This window comes from Amphimedon queenslandica, unplaced genomic scaffold (genome assembly GCF_000090795.2).
Source record: "Amphimedon queenslandica unplaced genomic scaffold, v1.1 AMPQUscaffold_13489, whole genome shotgun sequence".
NCBI lineage: Eukaryota > Metazoa > Porifera > Demospongiae > Haplosclerida > Niphatidae > Amphimedon > Amphimedon queenslandica.
The window spans coordinates 200,880-223,484 of NW_003546275.1; the positions used below are offsets into that span (position 1 = coordinate 200,880).

Sequence of the window (22,605 nt, forward strand, 5' to 3'; positions counted from 1 at the left end):
TGACATCATATTGATATTGATCCAATTGCTGATGATCCTGTGATCTTCACGAGACTGTACACTTCACCTTATAACATTTACTGACTCATCCTCTCCCTCACATTACTTCTAATCGAGACTAAGGCAGACAGGTCTGTTCCACAATGCCGGCTTTTAAAGAGCAAAAGCTGAAAGCTAACCTAAGACTATGTATCAACAGACTGAAGCTACTAGAGAAAAAGAAAAGTGAGAAAAGAAAGAAAAAGAATGAGACTAGTGTCAATAAACAACTGCTTGCCAAATGGACCTATTCATATTAAGTGTTTGTAAGTGTCGTATTATTCCCATAGCTGAACAGGCACTCAAGGCCCGTAAAGAGATTGCAGATTACATTAAAGGCGGACGATTAGAGAGAGCAAAGATCAGAGTTAGTTAACATATCCTATTTCCTCTTCCTTTCTCTCCTCCATCAACATTGCTTTAATATTCCCTTTACTTGAATATTCCCTTGTAACAGGTTGAGCATATAATAAGAGAAGATTATCTTGTTGAAGCATTTGAGATCATTGAACTATATTGTGATCTGCTACTTGCCAGAATGGGAATGCTCATCACTATGAAGTAATCATGTCTTAGTGAAAACTGTAGTGCATTTGGTGTTGTTATAGATATTGTGAAGAGTCGCTCATTGAAGCTGTTCAGACTCTAATTTGGGTCTCACCAAGACTCTGTGCTGATGTTCAAGAATTAGGCGTCGTAAGTTAACGCTATTTTGGACGTATTCATTATTATTAATAATATGATGATAGGTTGAGCATCAGCTAGAGATCAAGTTTGGTAAGGAGTTTGCTACACAAGCAAGATCCAATGCAGCCCAAGTCGTCAATAAAAAGGTCAGTCGTACCTATGTAGATACATGTATTCACTCGCTGTTCATGTTACTTTTTAAGGTTGTCCACCGACTTGGTGTTGAAGCTCCGTCAAAAGCTCTCGTTGAGAATTACATGGTGGAAATTGCCAAGAACTATAAAGTTGAATACCAACCTGACCCTACTGCTTTCATAGTAATGTTCTTATTATTATTATTACTATTTTTTTACATGTACGTTATTTCAATAACCTGTAGGATCCTGCCGAGTTTTCTGCTGACCCAGACGAGAAGCCATACATGCCCGGTGGAGATGATGATGGTTATGGAGGAGGAGGAGGAGGTGAGTCTCTTTATACTCGTGATCCAACTGCCCCTCAACCCATGATTCATCCTGGCTCCGCCTTTCCACCTCAAGCCACACCCTTTCCACCTCAAGCCACGCCTTTCCCACCTCAGGCTGGGCCCCTACCTCAGAAAGGGTTTCCTCCTGGTCCTGGTATCCCTCCTGGTGGCTATAGTCAGCCAGCACCTCCATACACAGAGACTGCTTTACCTTACGTAAGTAACCTGTGTCGTCAGTATTAGTAATTATGTACTCTTGGTATTAGTAATCAGTAATTAGAGTGTTTTAATTAACACGTACAATGTATCATTTTGTTTCTTCTTTAGCCTGTAGCTGGGACTCAGTTGCCAGGACAACAGCCTCCAGCTCTACCACCAACAGGTACAAACTTAAATCTTTCTTCGCTGTAATCTTTATTATTCATTATCATTATTATTATTATTATTATTATTATTATTATTATTATTATTATTATTGTAGGCGGTCCTCTGCCTCCTCCTAATGGAGGGTTGGATCTTCCCCCTGTACCCACTGAAGGTTTTTCATCAACGACAGGCTCAGAGGGAGGAGGCGACGTTGACTTTGATGATCTTACTCGTCGCTTTGAAGAACTAAAGAGACGCAAATAAGAACCAGCTCATCAATATTACCTATCTAAGTCTGAACATTTTCTTTATAATTAAATAAACAAAATTATTATTATTATTATCATATTGTACGTAGCTGATTGTTGCAGTTAATTATTGATTAATTTTAATGACTAAATACAATTATGTACATGTGTATATTAAAATGTTCTTTTTTAATCTTCAGTTGAATTAGTTTTTGTTATTGTCGGAGTATGTTTTTGGATAAAACTTTAATGAGTTCCTCAATATCTTCAGGGCTTGCTTGACTCTTAGTGTTTACTAGTAATTCATTATCAAGCTGATAATCCGGTTTGTATGATGCAAAGTACTACAATAGAGAGAAAGAGAGATAGGGAGAGAAAAAACTAATTTTTTGCCTAAAAAGAGAAAAGGCATTACATCATGTTCTGGTATATCTGTGGGTATTTCTTGCTTTAAGACGAGACTTGTCAAATACGCCCAGCATCTTGCCGTGTTAGAAAAATCATAGCCACCTGCAAACATAATTATGTGAAATAAACATCTTCTTTCAATCAATCAGTCACCTCCTCCTAATAATAAGACTGGTAGTCCCCACTTCATTACAAACTCTATGCAAGCTCCCATTCCTCTTATGGAGAGGTTAAAACTGCCGAGGGGATCGCCAGCAAGACAGTCAGCACCACATTGGACTACAACTACTTGTGGGGTGAAGCTATCGTGTACCATTGACATTATGCTGTATAAATAAATAATCAAAATAATAATATTGTATGAGATACATGCCAAATGTACCTTTTAAAAATATACAAATATTGCTCATCGCTAATGCCATCCCACAGCGGAACATTGACATTGTAGTAAAGACCACTTCCGTTTCCTATTTCAGACACAGAGCCTGTGCCTGCAACAAAAAAACTCATTCCCGTTTTTAGTAAATTGGAACCAAATTACCAGGAAAAAATCCAACAGCATGTTTGTGGAATGAGACAGTAAAAACTTTGGAAGAATAATAAAAAGCATCTTGTACACCTACAGAGAAGGAGTAAGCTCAACAGAATGATTATAAACATAGCACACACCATCACCGTGATGAATATCAAGGTCAATATAAAGTACTTTCTGATAACGTTTCATTAGACACAATATACCAATGACAATATCATTAATATAGCAGTACCCAGACGCCTCATCCCTAAAAGGGAAGCGACATAATATTTTAATTACAAGTTAGAGATTGGACTATTTGGAGCTACTTCTTTCCATGATGTAATCCCCCATGCCAATTGATGGCCACATCACAATGACCTGTCATTAGCAATGAAGTCATGGCAATAGTAGCACCTGCTACACTGGATACATAAGTATAGAGACCATCAAATATCGGACAATCATAATCTGGGAAGAGAACACAAGTGGAAATAATTATTATAAAATTAGTGTATTGAGCAATTAACTTTAGCAAACTTAAATAGTCAATTTAATTATCTTTATTGTGAGTCAACGTACACAATCCATATCTCAATACAGGTGAGTCTTCTTCATCATCATAATCATCATCATTTTCAGACAATGCTTGAGTGGATTTTATATAATCAATATAATCAGCAGAATGAAATAATTTCAACCCTCCCTCAGTTGCCAATGGAGGGGATACTAACCTATACAAGAGTACACATACACATATGCCCTGAGTCTGTAGGATACATACATTAATTGAGAGTGTAGATTGTATGCTTCAATGAGAGAGTAGACTTGATTAGCCTAAATTATGCGGTAAAAAAAACTAAAAGCAATGGTTGATGCAGACTGAGTATTTCATCTAATATTTGATAAAAACGTTACACACTCTCTCTTTAAATTTAGGATGCTTTCCAACTGCTTCCATCAATTTATCAGAATGAGCCATAGCAACTCTTGAGGAATTTTCTCCTGCTGCCACTGCCACTGCCATTGTGTTCCACGTGATTCTAGTATACTAAGGAGACTCTCCTCCGTATACCCTCACATCCCCGTATATTAGTTTATTTATGTCGCAGCAGCGAGCAGGATGAAGAAAATCTTCAAGAAATTGCTGTCTGAGTGCTCATCTAACCTTAAGACTTGTAGATCAGTTTCATTATTAACATGGCTCCTGGTATGTTTCTTTGGTATGGGGTCCTGGGTCGCTATTAATGGTATATGGGCGGAGTTACCTATCCTCCTTGTAACGCAGCCAGAGTGCTACCAGCTAGCTGCTGTATTGAGCGTAACGATACAATTGGCTAATGTAGGACCACTGGTTTATACTATAGCTAAAGTAATATGGTCATCGTGTCGTTACAAGGTCATATACTTGGAGATTGTTGGGGTTTATACAATCATTGGTATTGGGTTAGTCTCTACAGTTCTAATGTCATTCTTTTGGTCAAAGACAGCTTATATAGGAGGAGAGAACTACAGCGTTGTACTCATTATACTGGCGTTCTTTCTGGCCCTGGTCGATTGTACGTCTTCTGTTATCTTCATCCCTTTCATGAAGCATTTCCCAGCCATTTATTTAAGCTCGCTGTATATCGGAGAAGGACTGAGTGGAGTTATACCCAGTGCATTAGCGCTGGTACAAGGATCAGTGAACAACTCTGTTCATTGTAAACCAGGACATGAGAACTACCCCGGTATTAATATATTAGGTATAAGATACAGTCCGCAGGTGTACTTCCTGTTATTGGCCTTCATTGTGTTATTGTGTGGCCTATCATTCACTGGCCTGCTAGTAGTGAAGAGGAAAAAGAAACGGACTCTTGACATTAATGCAATCAGCAGCACTACAACCAGCGATGACGAAGATGATGATGATAATAAAAGTGATCGTTTGATGATCAATTGTTCCTCCGACGAAGACTGCTTGATTAAAGAGAAGGAGGAAGAGGAGGAGATTAATGAGGAGGAGAAAGAACCCAAGGAAAGAGATGATAATGGACAAGATGACCAAAGAGAAGAAAGGAGAGTTAAGCGTTTTAAAATTGAGAAACCGAAATGCCACGAATCACGCTCATTCCTTAGTCAGCTTATACTTATAAGTTGGAAGCAAAGAACTCCGTTAATATGTACGATACTCCTTGGTTTCATCACCAATGGCTCGCTTAATTCAATATCAGCCTATGCTTTTGGTCATTATGGGAACTCAGTACTACATTTAGCTCTTATACTTGGCCTACTGGCAAGCCCTATTGGGTCATTCGTATATAGTTTAGTATCATGTAGATCGAGAATGGTTGTAGTCGTCTTTACTTCGGCTGTTGCTATACTGTCACTTTACATAATGGTCAACTCAATGTTGAGGAGTGATAGTGTAGTTGCAGGAACTACCGGCAGTGTTATTATTGTAAGTTAATGTGAAGGAATGCATACTTGCCATACTCATAACAATAACTATTTTTTGTTGTTTTTTTTTAGATTATTGTTAACGTTATACTCAGTGGGTTATCATCCTATACTAAAGTTACTGTATCAGTTATACTTCACTCCGACAGAACCAGCAGTGACATTGCTTTGTTTCTAAATGGGATATGTAATCAGATTGGCTCCTTACTTGGTGCCATTCTATTCTTTTGCCTTGTGTACTATACATCAATATTTATTCAGCAGTGACACCATTTCCTTTCCTTATTTCCTTTTGATTAGTTTTTAATGATATTCATGCATACATGTAACCATTCAAGAAATAGCTTATAAACTACAAATAGCTAATAGCCACACATCACTGTGATAAAAGTAAAGAATAAAAAGATCAATAATCATCATTGAAGTGTTAAAAAATTAAAACCTTAGCAATGCATGCATTGTCATATGAGAGGAGTGTCTTCATTTTCATTGTCTCCTGACTCTTCAGGAGCAGAAGCTTCAAGCAGTAATGTCTGATTATTTTCATCAGGCACTAATGTCTCATCATTTTCAGCTGTCTCTTGTCTAACAGGACGTACAGGGGGTCGTGGTGGCCGTGGTGGTGGTGAAGGGCGTCCATTATTGTCACCGCCCTCGCTACTCATGCTTCTCTGAATGTCTTGACTCTCAACGTAGGTTGGAGGTCTCTCGTGGAGAGAGGCTATAAATTCGCTGGTAGTTAGTGGAGTGAACTGTCCCTCTCGTATGTAATCAAGATAGTCCTGAGGCGACTCTTGTGGTAGTAATGTTCTCTGAGATGACATCTTGCGGGATCTCAACCAACACGTGACTATGGAGACAAGCGTAAGGGAGACTAACAAGATGGCTGCAATTGTAGTGTAGATCAAAGGATTAAGACCTGGCAGGAATAGTTATATAAATAAATAAATATTGTTATTATAGTTACCTTTGAAGTGATTAGTATTTCTCGTTCTAGATGTTGGCGTTGGTGTTGCTGTTACAGTGATGTGGGATCCACTGGTAGCAGTGCTGCTGACAGTGGATGAAGGTGGATTAAGATCAACACAATAACCAGACCCAAGTGAACCTGAAGTATAAAATATTAACAAATAATAAGGCTTGCATTATCATACATGTACAATGTAACTACAAGTCTATAAAATAATGTGGCATTAAATAATGACTACTGGTTAACTACTAGTCAGCTATATGAACTAACATAGAAGTATGGGTGGAGCAAGGCTGTGCTAACGTAATGTACATACATACATACTACTAAGTTTTGGCTAACTTGTTAAAGTAATGGTGACAGAAAAAGCAGAGTCAGGCACCCCAAAGTATTGACACTTATAAGTTCCACTGGAGGTTGGAGTATAATACATATTAGAACAGGTGAAATCATCTGAAACACTATGTGCCTCCAACGGATCAGTACCAGAAGACTTTAACCACCATACAATTGATTGTCCTCTAACAACATTATCATTTTTATAAATACAAGTCAGTGTCGTCCCAGTACCACATTTATAATGTCCTCCTTTTTTTAGTAGCTGGCTATCACTCGAAGTATCAACACTTATGAAAATGTACGAGTTCTTATCGGGACAAGAGGAGAAGAGACCTTGAGGAAGACAGCATAAAGTATACAAGAAGACCAGTAACATCCTTTGATGAGAAACCATGGCCGGATCCATTGTTATAACCTTGTGGTTGAAATACCAAACTCCTTGGAGGATTTATGCTGAACTGGACTGCATTTTCACGTGACCATGCTCGTTGCTATATAAACAACGACCAGACACACCCATTTGTTGACCACGCCCCAAATGGAAGACTCCCTCTTGTACTTTGGTTTTGGTTCTAATCTCAAATGTCGTAGACTTCAAATAAATTGTCCCTCAGCCCAGTTCCTCTGCAAGGCTGAGCTAAAAGACTATAAGCTTGTATTTGCTGGCTCTTCAATGTTTTGGAAAGGAGGAACAGCAACCATTAGACCCTCACCTGGTGACAGAGTCTGGGGAGCTGTTTGGAAACTGGACCCCAAGGACGTCCCATCTCTTGACATGCAAGAAGGCATTCATTTAGGGATCTATAACAAAATGTCGGTTACTGTCATTAGCGATGAAGGGGATAGTAAGAATGTCATAACTTACGCAAGACCTCAAGAGGTTCCAGTTGCAGCTCCATCTCCTCAATACTTACAGGTCGTGTTGGAGGGAGCTGGCGAGTGTGGCTTACCTCAACAATACATTGAGGAGTTGAACAAAATCGAACACAATGGATACGCTGGGAATGTTGTTTTGACTGAAGACTATGTCCTATGAACATTTTGTATTATTTTTAGTCTACAATATTTATTAGGGCTCTTGGTATTATTATCAAGAGTATGGAAAAACTATTTATTTTTTGTTTTCTGCATGAGGATTGTGTAAATAGAGATACGTGGGCGTTAAAATATTGAGCATACAAAATGGAGGAGTCCTTGTACCATTTCTCATATGCCTCTAATCTCAAGGCTCAGTGGCTTCTTGGTAACTGTCCCTCCGCCGTGTTCATCTGCATAGCTAGAATTGATGGCTACAAGATGTCTTTTTGTGGCTACTCCGAATCTTGGAAAGGAGCAAAAGCAACCATCATTAGTTCCCCAGGTGACAGTGTGTGGGGTGCTGTCTGGAGGGTCAGTCCAGATCACGTGAGCTCTATGGACTCTGAAGAAGGAGTCCACTTGGGTGTATATAATAAGCTAGTGTTAAGAGCTAAAAGTCCAGATGGGGACAAGGAATTTGATTGTATTACGTATGCAAGGCCAGAGGATGTACCCCTGGGGGCCCCCTCACCTCAATATCTCCAGACCATATTGGAGGGGGCAAGAGAATGTAAACTGCCAGAGTATTACATTGAGCAATTGAGCAAAACAGAACACAATGGATACGCTGGTACTCTGAACTTAAGTAACAATTATTCTGTTAAAATCTCTTAATTATAATAATAATACATTATTATCTGTTAAAATTTGATGGGGATGCCCAGTGTAATTATGAATGCTTTGGAATCGATTATACAGTTTGATTATGCGGAGTGGTTGGTTTCAATAGTTCTTCTATGGTGGCAAAAGCGGCTGCTCCCAGTCCATTCTCAGTCATGAGTTTAAGACATTGTGAAGCCTGGCCTAGTGCAAACTCCAAAGGAGGCTTGTTATTCTCTACAGAATAGAGGAAGAGAGAGAGAGGAGGAGTACAGTTCATACATGTACATTAATTACATGCATATAATTCAGCCATTACTATAGAATGGAGGAAGAGAGAGAGAAGAGTAGAGTATGCACATGTACATGTACATTAGTTATATAATGCCCATAGCATCCTTATTCTATCATTACTAGTATCATACCACTCTCCCTCCCTCTCTCTTACTAAGAATGGCTGAATTAAGTGCAGCAGTAACTGGCTCTCTTTGTGATGGCTCCAATAAATAAGCAACAGGACTAGAGTGAGGGTCAGCATAAGCTAGTAATGAGAATACATCCTGTAATAATGTCTGTAACTGATGACTCCCCGACTGATGGCTCTTCTTGCTTATCTGGTTATACAAGCTTTGCAGCTCTCTACCAAACAGTAGGAGCTGCTCCACCGCTCCTGGATCCTTGTCAAGATTAATAGGAGTAACCACATCTATTATTATACAAGAAATTAAGAATTAGAGGCATCATAAATCGTTAGCTATACCGTTTGACTCTGTTTCCATGCTCTCGTCTTCAACTTCACCATTCTCTCTACCTTCTTCTGCTCCTCTCCCTGGAAGGGTGTCATACCCAGCAATGGTTTCTATGAACTGATGACACAAGACACGAAACAATAACTCCTGGTCAGAGTCAAATAGTCCTGGGTGGAGCCTGTTCACCATGGAAACGGCTTGACTGACACGCCCACACATCATCAGTGATTGTATTTCTTTAAAGAAATCAATGTAAATACACATTGTACATATGCACATGTACAACACATGTAGGCCATAAAAATAAAGAAAATTCAATAAAAAAGTCCTTTGGTACAAAAAGCATGCTGTATCACCATTACATGTACATGTAAATACTTTGTCTGTTGGTCATGGATTCTTGACTCTCCTCCAGTTGCTGTCCAGTATCGGCAGCTAATGCTACAGCAGTTGATGTATAACCATGATGAACCAAATAGCCAAGAACAAGCCTAAAGGAGATGAGCCCAGTCCCAGTATGGTGGATCAGCTAGTGGACTAACTTGTGGAGGTTGGCCTGCCACACTCCTTCACCCTCGGCTACTGGAAGCTCCTGAATTTGGAGTCTTGTTTTATACTTCATCTCCTAATATAAAAATCCAAATTTGATCATAATCAGTTAAAACTTTCTACACAACATAAGAACATGTACATGTACATGCATCAGAAAAAATTAGGTGTTATTGTTCTTATTGTTATTAATGAAACTTGTACTTACAGTTAGCAGTGCTTCAAAATTAAAAGCAAATTGATCTTCTCCGAAATTCCCCTCCACAATCTCTCCAGGGGTCTGAAGCCCAACTGTAGGATAAAGCTGAAGATTAGCCTAATAATAAAACCACATCCCCATCACACGTTACCATGGTTACAGGCAAACAACTTACTGGAACATCCGAAACAGCAGTACCTACATGTACGTGTATTAATACGAAGAATAAAATTCTCTCTCTCTCTCTGTCTCCACTTACCTAATTTGATGCCATTTTTTGTAAAGAATATAGATCGATCAACGAGATTAAAGCCGCACCCAACCACGTCGCCAGTTGTGAAGGTGGGGCCAAACTGCTGACCCGTACCTGATGAACTGAAGACACACCCATCATCGGCATGGTAACCATACGAGCTTTTCTCCCAACCTACAGTACAATGCAAGTACGTTCATGATACATGTACAAGTACTAAATTTCGAATTTAAAAAAAACAATTTTCTGCATAACATAAGAACAAGTCATACAAATAAATGGCCAAATTTTAAATAATTCATGTACATGTACATGTAAATGTACATGTACTACATGTAAATCTATTTTGATCAGAATCAGCTCAAAATTTCAACAGATAGTGTACGTGTATATAATTACTACTCCATACCTGGTAATTTGTTTAAGCTCACACCAGATGCTGACATACCAATGCCGATGTGTCTAATAATAATAATAATAATAATAATAATAATGAAAAAATTAAAAGATTATAAAATGCCCTACCCGTCCTTTCCTTTACTGATGACTTTCACTTCATAATAATACACACCACAGCCAGTTGGTATGGGATGATTGGATCGGACTGCCGCAGCGTCTTTATGATTCTTACCACTGCCTGGAAGAGGAAGGGAAAGAGAGGGAAGGAGGAAGAAAAGGCTTAATGTACATATTGATGCTAATTATATGACCCCTCAACCCCATTTTGATTTAACTAACAGACTTTCCCTTCACGCTACATACATGTACATGTACGTGTACATGTATACATGTACGTACATATACAGGAACTATTGTTGAGACAAACTATTAGATGAAGGTTAAGATGCATCTATAATGGCTATATTGATGTATGATTAGGTTTCATAAAGTTGAGAGGTTTGTGTATATCTGTGTATGCACCTTTATAATGAACTCTGAGGTTATTCTGTGAAAGGCCGATATAGGAATACTTATCTTTCGAGCTCCACTGACGAGGGAGATACGTCTCCTTCTCGTCTACTTGAGGGTAAAGATAGGAGAGTCTCTTGGCCTCGTTTGTAGTCACTTCCATTTCTCCTCCTCCTTCAACTGACGCCATTTTGACAAATTTCTAATTATCCGTCCAGCTTGTTTCTAATTTTACAAAAAGGAATAAATTTCATAAACTACAAGTTCAAACTTGGAATAATTATTAGCTCGAAAGATGCTAAAGCTCTCTCAGAGAAGATTATGCTTGGAAAGCGGGAGATTATGGAAAAGATCACTAAGAACAGGTAGTGCCTGCGCTTCACCTTCTTCTGGACCTGAGGATGCACAATCATTAGAAGCTAAGACCCCCAAAGTCACAATTGAGCTAAATTCCTCTCCATTTGACACCAACCTCATGATAAAGCAACTTCAACAGATGGGTATACAAATATAGATGATCCTATTATGTTACTTGCAAATTGGTATCTTTATGTGATAGGTTTTTCACAAATCCAGTCTGAAGGTCTTGTAGCTATATTAATCAAGCTAGGTTCTCAAAAAGCCGACTTAAGTTCAAAAGATCTAGTCAGCAATAGCTCCTAATCCTAGTATTATTATCATATTCTTTGTTATGCAGGATTTATTGGAGCTACGAATCAAATCTAACATTGAAGCTGTCAAGTGAATGATATTAACTAACTATGCATTACTTTATCATTATTGTTATTATTATTATTATCATTTATTATTCATGACATAGACATAGTCAAGTTCTACTTAAAGAAGGTAGCCTATCGCAGCTTAGAGATAAATCAGATGTGAGGAGATCATAACTCTCAAAAATTTATCATTAGTACAAATTTTAATAGGATCTGAGAGCTGAAATTGGAAGACTGAAAGAGAATTTAAAAGTAAAAAAAATGTATATCTAACTTTCATCATTTTTGTGTCTTGTAGGACGAAGTTACTAAAATTAACAGCGGTGTTCAACTGGATATCAATCTTGAAAGAAGTAGAAACAAAGAAAATGTTAGCCTTTTCCTTTTTTCCCTACTATTACTTTCTCCTCCTCTCTCTGTTTCTCTCCGTTCCTTCTTTTAACATAGGAGACTATCATTAACCAAAAGATCAAAGACACTCATAATAGAATAGACACAGAGGTAAGTTAGATCTATTCCATGGATGAGCACATCTATTCCAGTGCTGTCTAGCAATAATGTGTTAATGATAGTATTATGCACTGTGTCAAAATACAGTGACTTTTATTTATTATCTGCTCTTGCTTTTATGATAGGTTGCATTGTTGAGGACAGCAATGGAATCCAACAAGGTAGATACACTGAAATATACAATAGGTAAGGAATGGAGGGAGGGATTGTGCATCCAAATGTAAACATGTCTACTCCTCATTAGGTGGTGTTTTCACAATGGCTTCTGTATTTCTGGCAATATGGAGACTTTTGAAATGATATATAACTTTGCCATTGATTCTTTTTTTTGAATTAATAGATTGATTATTTATTTTAAAAATAATAAGTTCTTATAGTGAAACATAAACAAGAAATGAAAAGAAGGAAAGTCAAGTGTAAAGACATAAATAAGATTGACTGCATCGGTAATTAAACAGAAAAGTCAAGAGAAGAGAAATTAACCAATGCAGTCTCAGGTGATGCTAGTTGACTTGATCCTTGTCCTTTTTTATGATTTCCAATATAAACCTCTAATTCCCTCATCATGAACTTTGCATTCCTTTTTGCAAAGTTACCAACGCCTTGCAGTATGTTACCTAGCTCCATCACTCCTTTCCTATGCCTGCGCCAATTGTGATAAAAGCTAACAAAAATTGATGCATAAAAGTTATTGCAGACGGAGATTACTTGCTCAGAGCGATTGCACTCCTTCGATAAATACCCTTCTCTGAGTGCCTGGATTGTAGTACACGTTATATTGAGTGATATGACACAGAATGGAAGTGGAGTTGAAGTGGATTTGGAATATTGGAATATATCTAGTGCGATCGGTGAGAGTCTTTGTGAGTCTATAAACCACAGGAGCTGGAACAAACCAAGCATACCAACACCTCTGAAATCATCGGTCGGATCGCTGCCTTGAAAACCAATGTCCTCCCAGTGGGATCCAAAACGAGAGCAGGGAGAGGAGGAACCAGAGAGACGCTGGTATACAGTTGAAAGTGCTCTCAAGTGAATGGAGTTGTGATCATCAAACTTGCATAGCGCCATGGCGAATACCAGGTTCCTCTCACTGTGGAGTTGTTTTGATAATCTTGAAGGGCCAAAAACTTTAGAGAACTTTGACCTGGCAGGTACTTCCGGTTTTATTTGAGAGAGTTGCTCGCTGAGGTCTGCAGATTTGAAGTGACTCAGTAATTCTGTGGAAGCGATCCTCTTATGAGAGAGTCTCTCTGTTCTTCTCTTGTCTTCTCTTACTAATTGTATTGAAGGCACTCGATCCCATTCATCCACTGCTTTCTCATATATTGACGGAGTCCTTGGGGTGTGGTCATCTTCCATCAGATCAAGGGTGTGGTTTTCAAGTAGACTGAAACCTTCCTCATTATTTGAGAACCTAATGACGTGATCTGGTACCAAAGTCCTGCTATCAGTCGAAATACCTTTGGGCCCCATTTGAACGTAATGACCTTTGACCCCAATGTCCTTCAACTGCTCTGCACCTTTGGTGCTAACATTAAGCACCACCCATGGTTTACCAGAGTACTGAGCTTCCCTGAACGACTCATACGTAGTGCCATAAAGATCACCGTCATCAGGGCTTGCTTTTACTATACTGGTAGGAGGGAAAGACGAGAAACTTTGCCGAGGAGAGACTGCCTGTGCGGAGTATGATGAAGAGTTCGACCTTGAAATTTGGACGTACTCCATAAAGTGTCCTTGTTTGACTTTCTGCAAGAAATCCCCACGAGACACAAAGTAGTAATCCCTTGCATACATCTCACTGGGTCTCGGGGAGCGTGACGTGTGAGAAATCACAAGAGAGAACTTTTGCGGCGAGAGATAGACGAGTTTCTTGACTAGAGTACTGAGTCCAATCCCTGAGGGTCCGTATATTATAAGGATGTCTGGAGATGGGGGTAGAGGAACAGAGGCATGGCTATTGGTTACGGATTGAGTGGAAGAGGAGGGAGAGGAGGCTGATGATGGCGAAGTGATTTTCTTTGGTTGCTGGAAAGCTACTTCATCACTTGTTCCTTTAATGACACCTAATGATAACAAACAATAATAACTGAATTAACAACTCTCTCTCTCTCTCATGCTTACCAGTAGCTGATCCATTAGTTTTTGCACCAGTTAGTGTATCATTTGTATGTGGTAGTACGTTGACTGCATTATTTACAGTCTTTGCTTCTAGTAATGGAGATTCGGTTGCAGACTCCATTATTGCTGGTAAAGGAGCTTTTGTCAGTGAAGTGGTTGCATGAATTGAAGTAGTTGGATATTTAGATGAATCCTTTGAATTGCTAGTGTCATCTAGCGCCAGAGAAAGGTCTGCATCCTGTGAGATACAAATGATTGGTACAGCTACTGTGCTCTTAGACGGAGTCTCATCTTCTTCCCAGGAGAAGTCATCATCAGGTTGATTGCTGGAAGGGGATCCATACGTGAAGCTACGTGGGCTTGTAGCAACTATGTACGCCTTTTCTGCCTCCCATTCCAATCCCTGGAGCTCTTCTTCCTCTTCTTCGAGATCCATTCTCTTTCTAAAAAGTGCTATTGTTTATTTCTCTTCCCAACCACACCTATGGAAAAACTACGAGCCCCACCCATAATCAGCTTACGCCCACGCTCCAACGTGCTGTCATCAAGGACAAAAATGTCTTCTGAGAGATTTTTCCAAGTCTTTTCCAGAATATTGAAAGACAAAGGTGAGTTTTCATCACTTGATCTGAGACACTTAAGTATGCCATTTATAGGACCTGACTCGATACCGAAAGATTTGTTGGAAGAACTGACTTTACAAAGAGAAGATAGACTATTGTTAGGATCAACTTTCCTAGATCAGTTTGTACAGCTCAACTGGACTGGGCCAAAAGATGCTGTATCTCATCGCATCAACAATGAAGAACAAGTAGTATTTTATGTACCGGCTTATGATGTAAATCCCTCTAGGTATTGTTTAATAAATGGAGCATGAAGGAAAGGTCTAGTGGTGATGAGGTATGGAATTAATTATTATTATTATTATTATTATTATTATTATTATTATTATTATTATTATTATTATTATTATTATTATTACTATTATTTGTAGTGTTGGTATGAGTTAGTTGATTCACCATATCTCCTTTATCTCTCGCAACTTTTATTACTTGATAATGACAACAAAGTGAGTAATGGTATTATTGGAGTTCATACACTGCTCCCTCTCCTATTAGGATAAGAGTATAATGGAGTTACTGTGGTCCTGTCGGTTGGTTTTCATTGAGCAGCAGCTAATCCTCCAAAAGAGCGATAGACTATGGCAGCAGATGAAAGCTATGATTGGTTAGTGATACTCAATGCTTCGTTATTGTAATTTTGTTATTTTTGAAAGGAATTATTGAGGAACAAATAAAGAATGGAGACTCTTTGGGGTACTTTTAAAATATTCTAATTTTATTTCATCTTATTATTATTATTAGGAATATTTCATTGGCTGCTCTTCATTTGGAATTGTCTCATTATTTGCTTTATTATTATAATTTTGACTCTGCAGAGGTCAGGATGAAGCTCATTTAGATATATTTCTATACATTTATTAATTTTTTAGAATCATTTGCACAAAGCACAAGAATCTGCCGGAATTGTTGTAGAACTGAGTGGAGCTTTAGGCCGTCGGACAAAATTTCAGGAAAAAGATGTTGCACAGCTTCGTGTGAAAATAACTTCGTCATCTCCTTCTCTTCCCTCCTCCTTCCCCTCTCCTCCAATGACTGCTGGCTTACCTAAAGTAAGTAGCACAGAATAGTCTATTTATTGCTCTATTTATTGTACAATAATTTCATTTTAAGTATATTCCTTGTAGGATATTCAGTTGGATGACGACACTTTATTAGCAGTTATTGAATATACTGAAGATGAGGCAGAGGATGGGTGTTCACCTACTCACCTAACGACACTTCAGCAAGCAGTGATTTTAGGAATATGGTACTCATTCTTATTATTGAAATCCTATGTCATGCTTTTATTGAACAGTAAGTATGAGAAATCCAGTGGACCTTTTGATAGACTCACCAACGAAGAATTAGAAGCTTATTTGAATGTGAGTAGCTAATAGCTTGTAATTATGAGGCTGCTCTCTCTGTCCTTCTTCCAGTGTGTACTAGCTTCTCCACAGTCATGGTGTGTTCAAATGTCAGCATTATATAATCGCTCGGTATTACAGAAAGGAAAGCACAGGACAATGGAGAGATCAATGACACAGCTACAAGTAATGATCTTTATATGTTTAGTGAATTAATGATTATTAATTAAGGAATTGGTGGACTCTGTCACAAGACCAGCTTCTACAGTATGTGGTTATTATAATTTTATTTATTATTATTTTTTATTATTATTTATTATTATTGCATAGGAGGATGGGACCATTGTAAAGAGAATGGAGCATTTCTATTGCATTTATTCACCTCCTTTCTGGGACATTGAGGCAAATAATCTTAATCATCAATAATAAATTTTTCTCTGTATTATTATTATTATTACTGATAACTATGCTACTATTTTTGAAGCATTTTATCCTATTTATAGAAGCAGCTGGCTGATGTGTTGGCTAGTATGGGGGCATCACTGAGTGCCCTTGAGATATACGAGAGGCTCCACTTGTGGGAGAGAGTGATATCCTGTTACCAAGCAGCAGGGAGGCTCTCACAAGCTGAGAGGATTATTAGAGAGAGATTGGAGGCTGATGGGGAGAGCGTGTTGCTATGGTGTCTCCTTGGGGACACAACTCAAGTTAGTAATACTAATATTAATAATAATAATAAATATTGTTTTGTGATGGACTGTTTAGGATCCAGATTGCTATCAGAAAGCATGGACACTCTCAAATGAAAGAAGTTCAAGGGCCCAGAAATCTCTTGGACTGTATTACTTGTCAAAAGAGAAGGTTCTAGCACCATTATTATTATTATTATTATTATTATTATTATTATTATTATTATTATTATTATTATTATATTTTTATTTAATTATAATTTTATAGTATGACGAATGCGTCAAATGTCTTCACAAATCGGTTCAAATCAATTCACTTCAGGTAACGAGTAACCTGTATTATTTTGGTTTTACTTTCTCGTTAGGAAGGGGTGTGGTTTACACTAGGTCATGCCGCAGCGCAAATTGATGACCATGCACTATCAGCCAAAGCTTATCGCCAGTGTGTCACTTTAGAACCTGACGTAAGAGTTGTAAGCATCATAATGGTTACTGCATGGTTCTTCATAGAATGCTGAAGCTTGGAACAATTTGGCTAGTGCATACTTGAAAAAGAAAGACAAGTAATGATAATATTATTATTATTTTAATAGTAATAGTGGTTTTTACGAAGTCTTTAGCCTTTCTAAAAGACCTCATCTTCTTTCTCTCTCTCCTTCCTTCTCCACTGCTCTCTTTCTCTCTCTAGGCTGCGTGCTTTCAATTCATTTCAAGAAGCTCTAAAGTGCAATTATGAAAATTGGAAGATCTGGGAGAACTATCTTCTTGTACGTTATGTTATTGCATGATCTCCCTATTGTAGCACCCCCTGCAGGTCAGTATAGATATCGGTGAGATCACTGAAGCTATAAGATCATATCACAGACTAATGGACTTACGTCATAAGCACTTGGACTCTGAGGTACTTGGTTTCTAGTTCTTCCAAATTAGGGCCAAATTTTGTAAAAAATGAAAAGTAGAGGGTTCTTCATTTTTATAAATTTTTCTGATGCATGTACATGCTCTTATGTTGTGTAGAAAGTTTGAGCTGATTCCGATACAATTTGGATTTTTTACGAATTTTTTAAGTTGCTCAAAATTTGGGCCAAAGTCCCTGTACTATAGTACAGGGATTTTGGCAAAATTTTGCCAAAAATGAAAAGTAGAGAATTTTTTATTTTTATAAATTTTTCTGATACCTATACATGCCCTTATGTTGTGTAGAAAGTTTGAGCTGATTCCGATACAATTTGGATTTTTTACGAATTTTTTAAGTTGCTCAAAATTTGGGCCATAATCCCTGTACTATAGTACAGGGATTTTGGCGAAATTTTGCCAAAAATGAAAAGTAAAGAATTTTTTATTTTTATAAATTTTTCTGATGCATATACATGCTCTTATGTTGTGTAGAAAGTTTGAGCTGATTCCGATCAAAATAAATTTTTTTACAAATTAAAGTTGTTCAAAAATTGGGCCAAAAACCATGGGTTATAGTATTACATGGTGCTATTAATTTTTGTCAAAATATTGGTGCTCAAAATTGGAAATCACTAGCAATGTTCCTTGCAAATATTTTTCAGATTTTAAAGATAATAACAGACTCTGTTTTGGACTTGGATGAAGACAAGCAAGACAAAAGTAATGCCATTCTCTTAGGATATCCCCCATATTCATTGCTGTAGCTGGTAATGTGAGGAAGAAACTAGGTGAGCTATTAGCTCGCTCTATTGCGGAGGTATATATGCCATTTGTGGTAGGCATGCAGGGTTTATAATTATATTGTTTCTTAGACTACTGGTAATTCTGAGCTCTGGGAAGTTGCATCACGTTTTCATTTGAGCAGCTCACTGGAGAGTGATAAAGAAAAGGTACATTACTTCAATCAGTACATTATCTCAATTGTTTCTGTATAATTATTAGTAATATATTTGTGCATTTTAAATCTATTCTGTTCTTAGGGTATCATTGAGCTACAGAAAGCGCAAAGAACATCACGTCAAGTTCCATCTTGGGAGAGAGAGGAGTCCTCAAGAAACAGAGTCATTCATTTGACACTCCATTACTCTAAAGGTAAGGCCAGAACAGCATCAAGAGATTATTGTGTGTGTGTTTTGAAAGATATCATCAACTCATGCTTTTAAATTGTTTGCACTACTTAGTTTGTCGTGAATCGGGAAAGAAAGATAATTTGTTTTCTGCAAGAATGGCATTGAAGAGTGTGATCAGTATACTCAAAGTAATAAATAATCATAATTATTATGTATGTGTGCATCTATGATGATTCACATGTTGCTATAGGGTATGGAAACAGGATTCATTCCTGGAGAACAGTTGTTGAAGCTTGAAGATGAAATGCAGCTTTTAACAGAGTACATCTAATTTTTTAATTGTATTATTTTGCTATTCTTTTGTGTGTAACAATTTAATTTATCATTAATATAATTATAATTATAATAAATTGTCATGCTCGCCCCGGCCCCCTCAATGTTAATTAATTGATTGATGAGTTGATTAATAAAATGGCGGGCATGACTTTCACTCCTGGTGTGCTAGAGTCCAAGCTAAGGGACCTCAACTCTACAATGCAGAGCATACAGGAGCTCTCACAATGGCTGATAAATAACAAGAAACACGCTAAGTCAGTGGTGGGCATATGGTTCAGAGAAATGCAGAAAGGTATTGAATACTAAGACATCATATATATATGTACATACATATAAATGAATTTTTGCTATTATATTTCTTTATATATTATATTTTTCTATAGCTTCTTCAAGTAGAAAGCTCACTCTGGTGTATCTTGCCAATGACGTTATTCAAAACTCGCGTCGCAAAGGACCAGAATATAAAACTGAGTTTGCCAAGGCACTCCCTCGGGCACTTCATCTTGTTGCAAAGTAGGCCTCGTTGCTATGTCAACTGTTGCTATAATGACCGTTGCTATAGAGACAAGGATCAGAGCGTTACCAAATCAGTGACTCACGTGATATCAATATGGAAAGAGAGGCGGGTTTTTGAGGACGAGACCATTAGCAAATTTAATACGATTCTGAGTAAGGGTCTCTTTCTATTGTACACCATCTTTTTATGTGTCAACTCTCTTTCTCCCTCTCTCTTTTTCCCCTCTCTCCCCTCTCTCTCTCATCAGGCAGTGGTCATTATAAAAGATCAAAGAGTGAATCAGATGCATTATCTACTAGCTCTAGAGTTGAGGAATCATCATCAATGGGTGTGGTTATTGATTCTGAGACAACTCCGCCCCCTCAAGAAGACCCACCTAATGGTAGAGAACCTCCTCAGGTAAAAATGACCTTTTACCTCAAGGGGGGTTGTCTGCAGAGGAGGTAGGACACGGTTGACCTTTGAGCAATAATTGCAAAGTTGGAAAATGGAATAATTGCATTCCATTGGTATCACGTGATAAAAAATGGCAGCTTTCTGATGATTGTATCACAAAACTAGCTACTACTGCAGAAACTAGAGAGATCTATGACGACCCTTGACAGTTGTTAAAATCACCATTGTGTGGAGAATATTTCTTCTTTAATTATAGACATGAATATAAGAAGGAGAAAGAGACAGTGCATCTTAACTTTGATTCTCTTTTTTACTTCATCAGATAAATCAATCTTCGCTAGTTTAAGATATTAAAAATTACTGCAACTATCATAGTTTCTAGTGAATTAATGAAAGTCCCATTGACTCTATCTTGATGCTCTAAATTATTGTTAGAATTGGTACTCAGAGTGGTACTAGTGGAAGAATTTGGCCATTTTGCATCACGTGATACCAATGAAATGCAATTGAACTTCGCAATTATTAATCAAAGGTCAACCGCGTCCTACCTCCTCTGGGTTGTCTGTCTGTAGGCATTAGGAGGAGGTTCTTATATTGTTCTCCATTGTAATGGGTCCCAGCCTTGTTCAATAATATTGTTATAATCATATTAGGTTGATGTATTGCTGAAGCTTATGACCTCAGTAGATGGTGAGAAGTCAGCAATACAAGACATGGCACTTAGACAAAGGATAGCCAACTTTCCCTCTCATCTCTACGACGTTGACATACTATCAAAATTAAAGAGTGAGTGAGTCCTTCTTGTGAGATAATGTTAACTTAATGATCATATACTAGGTAAGGAGGCATGCCAGGAGCTGTTGGAAGAAGTCAAAGAGCCTCTTGAGATATTATCTCAATATACAAAGAAGATGGAAGATGAGCTAAAGGAGAGACAAGAGATAGAACAGTTGCTGGAGAGCTTTCTGTGGCTGCATCAATGTCTCCTTTATAAAGCTAGAGAAAGACAGAAAGTCCGCATTTATAATTATTACCTTATACTAATATCAGTCTTATCTTATTGATAGGATTATAGGCAGAAGATGGAGCAATGTCAACACGTTAAAGTGACTCTCAATTCACATATTGCAAGTCTTCCTGATTTAGCTGCTCCTAATTCAGACTCTTTAGCTCCACTACCATCAATTGGAGATCTTTTCTCTTAATAATAATAATAGTAATAATAATAATAATAATAATCATTATGCCTGATTCATTTTTTTGTGTTGTTCATTAAATTTTGTTAACAATTGAGATCTCCATTATTAATAATTTTAATTTGACTCATTATTTTATTGATGATCCACGTGGAATAACAGCGCTACTCTTCACTGAAAGAAGTTAGCTGGGAGAAGTCGAGTGTACTGCTAGCCTGCTCTGCTGCATCGAACAGTCGCACGAAACTTTCTGGTCATCTGAAGGAGCTGCATAGCCATAGATCTAGAGCTATTTGTCCTAGTTTCTTTGGAAAGTTCTGTTGTTTAGCAATGTTAGCCCTCATCGTCGTAAAGACTCCGCTGCTGTTCCTTTCCCTGCTCATTTCATTTTCAGTTTATACAAGTGGAAAGGAGCATAGCCTTCCTAATAATAAAGACTTCTGCCTTGCGGCAGTCGATCTCCAGCAAAAAGCAAGACCAAACGAGACTGCTGTGCAAGATTGCTGCGATGCCTTTCTCCTTGGTGGAAGGACTGGAGTCTACTGGTACAGGAGCGTTGGGAGGACTCACAGGGTGTTCTGTGACATGACGACTGCTGGTGGAGGATGGCTAGTGATTTTACGAAGACTCAAGGAATGGCCAGTGCATGCAGGTAATCCTGATTACTTTGAGAGGTACTACAATCCGGAGGACGAGCAAGGAGACTACCAGCGAGGATTTGGCTCACTTGATCAAAACTTTTGGTTTGGCTTAAACAAACTTTACAGGCTTACCAACAGATCAAACGTGTATGCACAGGCCAGATTTGAATTTACTGAATATGAAACTGGGATCGAGTACTGGGTAGAGTATGACACGTTTGCAGTTGGACCCAAGACCAGTGATTACACTCTGACTATCGGGAACTACACTGATGGGAATTTACCCGATATATTCTCTGTGCTCAATGGCTGGACCTTCAAACCAGGAAATATTTGTCGCCACAATAGTTCATGGTGGTATCCCAAACTTGACCGTCGCAAATATTGGCTCTGTAGATGTCTTACTCCGTTTGTAACCAACGAGGGTAGTGCCGTGTCTAGATTTGAGGATGCCTGCTTAGAACCTCGACATGACCATTTAATGCCTTCATTACCGCCTAGTCATTATGAGATTATAATAGACACAATGGAAATAAAGATTCGTTTTAAGAGGTATCCTTGTTCTCATCACGTTCACTCAACTACATAAACTGTTCAACCACTGTCACTGAATTATTAGTATTTTGAGAACTATTTAATCATTGTTTCATTTCTTCCAATTTACTATTAGTA

General features: G+C 38.0%; 11 protein-coding genes and 1 pseudogene across 12 annotated transcripts; 8 read left to right on the top strand and 4 right to left on the bottom strand.

The window, feature by feature from the left end:
* Positions 1 to 8: 8 nt before the first annotated feature.
* On the top strand, positions 9 to 2,068 carry LOC100633249 (IST1 homolog). The gene is made up of 9 exons (XM_003384538.3): positions 9 to 225; positions 330 to 406; positions 497 to 600; positions 648 to 735; positions 789 to 872; positions 930 to 1,043; positions 1,106 to 1,408; positions 1,520 to 1,574; positions 1,674 to 2,068. The coding sequence occupies exons 1-9, from the start codon at positions 144 to 146 to the stop codon at positions 1,820 to 1,822; spliced, it is 1,056 nt and encodes a 351-aa protein (XP_003384586.1). The 5' UTR covers positions 9 to 143; the 3' UTR covers positions 1,823 to 2,068.
* On the bottom strand, positions 1,833 to 3,777 carry LOC100639815 (histone deacetylase 8-like). The gene is made up of 10 exons (XM_003384590.3): positions 3,651 to 3,777; positions 3,513 to 3,565; positions 3,311 to 3,462; positions 3,058 to 3,199; positions 2,884 to 2,996; positions 2,756 to 2,833; positions 2,597 to 2,705; positions 2,368 to 2,540; positions 2,222 to 2,316; positions 1,833 to 2,150 (listed from the first exon to the last, which is right to left on the bottom strand). The coding sequence occupies exons 1-10, from the start codon at positions 3,753 to 3,755 to the stop codon at positions 2,022 to 2,024; spliced, it is 1,149 nt and encodes a 382-aa protein (XP_003384638.1). The 5' UTR covers positions 3,756 to 3,777; the 3' UTR covers positions 1,833 to 2,021.
* A 26-nt stretch (positions 3,778 to 3,803) lies between these two features.
* On the top strand, positions 3,804 to 5,496 carry LOC100639941 (solute carrier family 52, riboflavin transporter, member 3-like). The gene is made up of 2 exons (XM_003384591.3): positions 3,804 to 5,168; positions 5,240 to 5,496. The coding sequence occupies exons 1-2, from the start codon at positions 3,852 to 3,854 to the stop codon at positions 5,432 to 5,434; spliced, it is 1,512 nt and encodes a 503-aa protein (XP_003384639.1). The 5' UTR covers positions 3,804 to 3,851; the 3' UTR covers positions 5,435 to 5,496.
* Positions 5,497 to 5,502: 6 nt separating this feature from the next.
* On the bottom strand, positions 5,503 to 6,975 carry LOC100633378 (uncharacterized). The gene is made up of 3 exons (XM_003384539.3): positions 6,480 to 6,975; positions 6,135 to 6,275; positions 5,503 to 6,086 (listed from the first exon to the last, which is right to left on the bottom strand). Exons 1-3 carry the CDS (start codon positions 6,880 to 6,882, stop codon positions 5,629 to 5,631), a joined length of 1,002 nt encoding a protein of 333 aa, XP_003384587.1. The 5' UTR covers positions 6,883 to 6,975; the 3' UTR covers positions 5,503 to 5,628.
* A 24-nt stretch (positions 6,976 to 6,999) lies between these two features.
* On the top strand, positions 7,000 to 7,625 carry LOC100640069 (gamma-glutamylcyclotransferase-like). Its single transcript, XM_003384592.3, has one exon. The coding sequence runs from the start codon at positions 7,015 to 7,017 to the stop codon at positions 7,510 to 7,512; it is 498 nt and encodes a 165-aa protein (XP_003384640.1). The 5' UTR covers positions 7,000 to 7,014; the 3' UTR covers positions 7,513 to 7,625.
* Positions 7,626 to 7,634: 9 nt separating this feature from the next.
* On the top strand, positions 7,635 to 8,244 carry LOC105316900 (gamma-glutamylcyclotransferase pseudogene; annotated as a pseudogene).
* Positions 8,139 to 11,025, bottom strand: LOC100640195 (ran-binding protein 10-like). The gene is made up of 11 exons (XM_019993764.1): positions 10,825 to 11,025; positions 10,429 to 10,540; positions 10,313 to 10,365; positions 9,910 to 10,077; positions 9,826 to 9,848; positions 9,660 to 9,767; positions 9,445 to 9,527; positions 9,281 to 9,393; positions 8,914 to 9,138; positions 8,602 to 8,859; positions 8,139 to 8,390 (listed from the first exon to the last, which is right to left on the bottom strand). The coding sequence occupies exons 1-11, from the start codon at positions 11,000 to 11,002 to the stop codon at positions 8,245 to 8,247; spliced, it is 1,467 nt and encodes a 488-aa protein (XP_019849323.1). The 5' UTR covers positions 11,003 to 11,025; the 3' UTR covers positions 8,139 to 8,244.
* Positions 11,026 to 11,070: 45 nt separating this feature from the next.
* Positions 11,071 to 12,432, top strand: LOC105316913 (mitochondrial calcium uniporter regulator 1-like). The gene is made up of 9 exons (XM_019993765.1): positions 11,071 to 11,312; positions 11,372 to 11,457; positions 11,510 to 11,553; positions 11,633 to 11,690; positions 11,742 to 11,783; positions 11,830 to 11,901; positions 11,979 to 12,032; positions 12,167 to 12,227; positions 12,286 to 12,432. The coding sequence occupies exons 1-9, from the start codon at positions 11,108 to 11,110 to the stop codon at positions 12,339 to 12,341; spliced, it is 678 nt and encodes a 225-aa protein (XP_019849324.1). The 5' UTR covers positions 11,071 to 11,107; the 3' UTR covers positions 12,342 to 12,432.
* On the bottom strand, positions 12,407 to 14,635 carry LOC100640320 (uncharacterized). 2 transcript variants are annotated; one of them, XM_003384594.3, is made up of 2 exons: positions 14,169 to 14,635; positions 12,407 to 14,110 (listed from the first exon to the last, which is right to left on the bottom strand). In XM_003384594.3, the coding sequence occupies exons 1-2, from the start codon at positions 14,599 to 14,601 to the stop codon at positions 12,492 to 12,494; spliced, it is 2,052 nt and encodes a 683-aa protein (XP_003384642.1). In that variant the 5' UTR covers positions 14,602 to 14,635; the 3' UTR covers positions 12,407 to 12,491. The 2 variants fall into 2 exon arrangements, with proteins under 2 accessions (XP_003384642.1, XP_019849321.1); XM_019993762.1 differs by having other exon boundaries at positions 12,407 to 14,098; positions 14,169 to 14,621.
* A 14-nt stretch (positions 14,636 to 14,649) lies between these two features.
* LOC100640447 (tetratricopeptide repeat protein 27-like) lies at positions 14,650 to 19,241 on the top strand. The gene is made up of 26 exons (XM_019993763.1): positions 14,650 to 14,773; positions 14,822 to 14,976; positions 15,018 to 15,065; positions 15,160 to 15,234; positions 15,284 to 15,392; positions 15,442 to 15,481; positions 15,530 to 15,605; positions 15,658 to 15,837; positions 15,913 to 16,034; positions 16,083 to 16,149; positions 16,204 to 16,317; positions 16,363 to 16,398; positions 16,462 to 16,533; positions 16,635 to 16,838; positions 16,897 to 16,992; positions 17,089 to 17,142; positions 17,186 to 17,284; positions 17,331 to 17,383; positions 17,509 to 17,587; positions 17,635 to 17,721; positions 18,380 to 18,437; positions 18,482 to 18,534; positions 18,590 to 18,667; positions 18,758 to 18,869; positions 18,959 to 19,035; positions 19,098 to 19,241. Exons 1-26 carry the CDS (start codon positions 14,650 to 14,652, stop codon positions 19,176 to 19,178), a joined length of 2,349 nt encoding a protein of 782 aa, XP_019849322.1. The 3' UTR covers positions 19,179 to 19,241.
* Positions 19,242 to 19,249: 8 nt separating this feature from the next.
* On the top strand, positions 19,250 to 21,340 carry LOC100640575 (regulation of nuclear pre-mRNA domain-containing protein 1B-like). Its single transcript, XM_003384596.2, has 7 exons — positions 19,250 to 19,475; positions 19,567 to 19,696; positions 19,746 to 19,852; positions 19,948 to 20,099; positions 20,750 to 20,882; positions 20,934 to 21,109; positions 21,164 to 21,340. Exons 1-7 carry the CDS (start codon positions 19,319 to 19,321, stop codon positions 21,299 to 21,301), a joined length of 993 nt encoding a protein of 330 aa, XP_003384644.1. The 5' UTR covers positions 19,250 to 19,318; the 3' UTR covers positions 21,302 to 21,340.
* Positions 21,341 to 21,622: 282 nt separating this feature from the next.
* LOC105316915 (ryncolin-4-like) lies at positions 21,623 to 22,522 on the top strand. The gene has a single exon (XM_011412207.1). It carries the CDS (start codon positions 21,623 to 21,625, stop codon positions 22,520 to 22,522), a length of 900 nt encoding a protein of 299 aa, XP_011410509.1.
* Positions 22,523 to 22,605: the final 83 nt, after the last annotated feature.